Raw genomic sequence first — 4,771 nt, forward strand, 5'->3', positions numbered from 1 at the left:
CGGCAATTTCCTCTTCTTTTCTCCTATTCACAAATAAATTAAAAAAAAAAACATTTTAAAAAACCAAATCTTGATATTAAAGAATTGATTTTTTGTTTTGAATTTTTCTTCTTGTTGTCTTTATTATTAGGATTATTTTTTTTCTTTCATTTTTTTTACCAGAAGCTGAGATTCAAAGAGAGAAAAATAAAATAACAAAACACACAAAGCAGAGCGAAATGAAATGATTGAGAAGATATCCAATAATATAAAGAAACCATTTCTAAAACGCATCGTTTCGCATCGGAATATCATCTTCTCCGACGATTCTCCGGTCACCGTCGCCGACTATTCTCCGGTCGGCTTAAAAACTACCTGTTGATTCTGATTCTCCTCGATCTGTTGGAAGCATCGATCTAGGATCTAGGAGCTGTTTCCAGATCTGAGAATTTTGAGCAAAAACGATGCCGTCTCACGCGGATCTGGATCGGCAGATCGAGCATCTGATGGAGTGCAAGCCTTTACCGGAGGCAGATGTGAAGGCGCTTTGCGATCAGGCGAGGGCGATTCTGGTCGAAGAGTGGAACGTTCAACCGGTGAAGTGTCCGGTTACGGTTTGTGGTGATATTCACGGTCAGTTTTATGATCTCATCGAGCTTTTTCGGATAGGAGGAAACGCGCCTGATACTAATTATCTCTTTATGGGAGATTATGTAGGTTAGTTTCTCTTGTTCACATCCTTTTCTCTCTATTTTTTGTTTAATTAATGATTTTATGAGGTGAGTTTGATGTATATACGGTTTTATTTTTGGTTTTGTTAAGATTTGTTCTTGAGATCAATTATTGGTGGTGTGTTGTAATTTGAGTTTATTTTATTGGTTTTTGATGATTGCGAGATGTTGGATTTGATGTTAGAATATTGGTATTTTTGATTTATTTTTTGATTTCCGTTTTTGGAAAGCGTTTTGTTTATGATGTTTTCTGAAAAATGGAAACTACTTGTTTTAGAGGATTATATTTTTTTTGACAAATTGGAGTGATTGTTTAAAATTGTCATGTTTGCTGTGTAACTATTGATATGGTTTCAGCTGGTTAGGATTGATATCAAGGCTATCTTTTGGGGGAAGTAAAACTCGTCTTCGCCGTTAGTTTTATAGGGGTGTTGCACTAGTTTATTTGGGGAAAGTAAAACTTGTCTTCGTCCCGTATCTTTTGTATGGGCTTCATATTGTATTATTAACTGCATGAAAAATACCGTATCTTGATTGCATCTTTGTCTGGGCTTCATATTGTATTATAATTTATAGTATCGCTATAACTGTTGAAATCTATATTAGCCTCATTTTTTCAGCTCCTTGTTTTAGTTATGTGCTATTTGTTTAAAGGAGCATTGTTAGGTGAAACCTGCCTTTTTTATTTTCTTGGCATCCTCCTTCTTTTCTGCTGGAATGCTTGTTATGCATGTAGGATAGAGTTTTTGCTTTGGAATTGGACATGCAAATCATGTTATGGGAGTGAGGTTACTCTCACGCCTCGGGAGTTAGGGCGTTGAAGGTGCGCAACACAATTAAGAAATGTGGAGATATAAGTGTGAGCTAAAAAATTGAATAAATGTGAACAACCTTATTAGTTGTGATTTTCTTAATATTTTAAGCTCGTGAGTAATAAGAGTGATGAGTGATAACAGAAGGGAAATATTGTTCATTGAACTGTTGATGGACAATGAACATGAAACTTCTATTAGAGAATTTTATAGGATAAATGTCAGAGTGAAGTTAAGTTTCCTAATACCAATTGTCATTGTGTCTATGCTTTGACAGAATTTGCTGATAGCATAAGAAAGACATAAATGATTGTTATGTCTGTATTGAGGTATAAAAAATTAGTGTTATTATCATGTGTTGTTTTGAGGGAAGGTTATGAAATTTAACAACTTCAACATCTGTGAATGTTACAAGATTCAGTGTAATAATGTGCCAACTTTGGCCATAACCATCCTTTTATTGACATACTCCTTTTAATTATGTTCTGATTAGAATCTTTGCATCTGTGAGAACCACTACAATCTTGTAATAATGCTGGCTAAATTTATGCAGATCGTGGGTACTATTCAGTGGAGACTGTTTCACTTTTGGTGGCACTGAAAGTACGTTATAGAGATAGAATTACAATTCTCAGGGGAAATCACGAGAGCCGTCAAATTACTCAAGTGTAAGAACACTTTCTTCTTGAATTATTCAATGATATCTGCGTTTGTAAAAATTATCATGTTTAAGCTGAAGTTTCAGTGGACCTAAAACAATTAAAATGGACCTAAAAAAAGCTGAAGTTTCATGATAATACCTGCATGAAGTTTACGAATAGGTTAATGATGAACATCTCCAATTTCTCTATTCATTGGGTCGGTGTTATAGAATTCTTTGTGCATCATTTGCGTCATCTATCTCATTGCAATATTCAACAGGGGTTAGGTTAGGAGCCACAACTTGATTATTGTAATCATAGTATGACATTCTTATTTTTCTATATCTTTCTCACTATTCTAAGTGATGCTGTGGATTTAGTTTTAGTCAATTTTTACACTTTAGTGAAAGAGTTGTTAAGTGTGTAGTGACTAGTGACTATACTCCAATCGTAGCATGGGGTGCATAAGTGAAACATTACATCTAGGTTGTTATGTGTATGAGTGAGTGTCCTATGTGTAGATGTGAATGATGTGATTTATGTTTGTGAATGCCAATTTATTATTGGTTTGGGAGGATATATATTTGGAAAAGATAAAAAGTTAATCTTTGAACATAAGAAATATGAAAGGTTTTTTTTTTTTTTTTAAATTTTAAAAGTTGTTTATTTGTTTTCTTACCATTTCAATCATATCCTTCACCTGCTTTCAGGTATGGCTTCTACGATGAATGCTTAAGAAAGTATGGAAATGCCAATGTCTGGAAATTCTTTACTGACTTGTTTGATTATTTACCTCTGACCGCCCTCATTGAGAGTCAGGTTTGAGTTTAAAAACATGTTAAAAAATGTGTCTCTGATTTCTTTAAACCAGTGTCTAACATCCATTTTCATTGTAGATTTTCTGTTTGCATGGAGGTCTCTCACCATCTTTGGATACACTGGATAATATCCGCGCCTTGGATCGCATACAGGAGGTTTGTGTGTTACTAAATGGATATTGTAACTGGCAAGAGCTTACAATTTTAATTATTAAAAACCTTTTATGCAACGCATGCTTGAACTAAAGCATGGTATGCGAAGCGAAGTAATATATAATGGATATTTTAACTGGCAAGATCTTAAAATTCTAATTATTTGATACTAAGAACATTTTATGCAAAGCATGCTCGAGTTAAAGATATCCCCCTTAAAGCATGGTATGAGAATTTGTCCTTCTTTTTTGTGAATCAACTATTAAGTATTTGTTCTTTGGATGTCTCATCATTCGGTCAAATAAAATTTCATTTCTGTATGTCGAAAACCATGCTGTAGAGGTTAACTGGATATCTTGCTTGACAAGTGAAAAACCGTGCTTGTGCAATATAGGTTCCGCATGAAGGACCGATGTGTGATCTCTTGTGGTCTGATCCCGATGATCGTTGTGGTTGGGGAATATCTCCACGCGGTGCTGGATATACATTTGGACAGGATATAGCTGCCCATTTCAATCATACAAATGGTCTCTCACTGATATCTAGAGCTCATCAGCTTGTGATGGAAGGATACAATTGGTGCCAGGTGACTGACCTAACATTCAAAGGATACCTGTTTATAAGATAACTCCTATTACACTCTATGTATTGACTGCCGTATTGATTACTCTTTTAGGAGAAGAATGTGGTGACTGTTTTTAGTGCTCCAAATTACTGCTACCGATGTGGGAATATGGCTGCGATACTGGAAATTGGGGAGAATATGGATCAGAATTTTCTGCAGTTTGATCCAGCTCCGAGGCAAATTGAGCCTGACACTACACGAAAGACACCAGATTATTTTTTGTAACTTCATATATGTCTCTGTATGTAGTTACTTCTTTATGCTGTTACTGTAGATTTGTCTTTAAGAAAAAGAGGGTTATCATCAACAACATAATTCTTTCTTTTTGGAGTTTGTCTGCTGCTGCCGCCGCTGTCTTATTTGAACAAGAAACCAATAGAATTGACACAATTGGTATTGTATATTTTTGATAGGAGGAAGCGGCAATAACATGGTATATCTTGTGCTGTAATTTTTTGTTTTTGTTTTTAATTAAATCTCAAGTTAGAGAGCAGATTTTTGAGTTGTGACCATCGTGTTCATGGTGACATGCAGGTTTTAATTTATTTAGTTGAGTGATATTATGATATGGGTAGGGTTCGTGGAACTGGAAACTTGCGACCCCTGGTATAGAGAATTACAATTTTTTATTAAAAGAAATAGTTGTCTTCATATGAAATTCAGTATCACTTTCTTTTTTATATATTTTTTAAGGAATTCGTGAAGAAAATCGCGAAGAAAACTAAAATAAGAAAAATAGAACCAAATGTGATTACACCCTCATCATATATGAGGGTGTGACTTTCCTAAATAATTTGAGACCACAATTGTATCGAGTCTAATTAGTGGCAATCTAATTGTTATATTATATGGTATAAAGAATGAGCATTCTTAAGTGACTTGGAGAAACATTCGAATTATTCGAATTGTTAAGTACTACAATGGAGTCTTTTGTATTTTGACACTAGTAGAATCCGTGAGGACATAGGTAGTATTGTCTTTGATATTTTGATAAAGATGTGACTGAAAATAT

The 4,771-nt window shown here is 34.5% G+C and overlaps 1 protein-coding gene across 1 annotated transcript; it reads left to right on the forward strand.

Annotated features, from left to right (window-relative positions):
- Window positions 1–4,252, forward strand: LOC127119452 (serine/threonine-protein phosphatase PP2A catalytic subunit). Its single transcript, XM_051049682.1, has 6 exons — window positions 1–696; window positions 2,076–2,190; window positions 2,874–2,982; window positions 3,060–3,137; window positions 3,529–3,720; window positions 3,811–4,252. Exons 1-6 carry the CDS (start codon window positions 444–446, stop codon window positions 3,982–3,984), a joined length of 921 nt encoding a protein of 306 aa, XP_050905639.1. The 5' UTR covers window positions 1–443; the 3' UTR covers window positions 3,985–4,252.
- Window positions 4,253–4,771: the final 519 nt, after the last annotated feature.

The sequence above is a fragment of the Lathyrus oleraceus genome, chromosome 2 (genome assembly GCF_024323335.1).
Source record: "Lathyrus oleraceus cultivar Zhongwan6 chromosome 2, CAAS_Psat_ZW6_1.0, whole genome shotgun sequence".
Lineage (NCBI taxonomy): Eukaryota > Viridiplantae > Streptophyta > Magnoliopsida > Fabales > Fabaceae > Lathyrus > Lathyrus oleraceus.

Bases quoted from the DNA above. Each gene is read 5' to 3' on its own strand.
- LOC127119452 (XM_051049682.1), top strand. From the start codon at position 444: ATGCCGTCTCACGCGGATCTGGATCGGCAGATCGAGCATCTGATGGAG. The intron at 2,983-3,059 runs GTTTGAGTTTAA...TTTTCATTGTAG, and splicing joins CCGCCCTCATTGAGAGTCAG to ATTTTCTGTTTGCATGGAGG. The intron at 3,138-3,528 runs GTTTGTGTGTTA...TGTGCAATATAG, and splicing joins CCTTGGATCGCATACAGGAG to GTTCCGCATGAAGGACCGAT.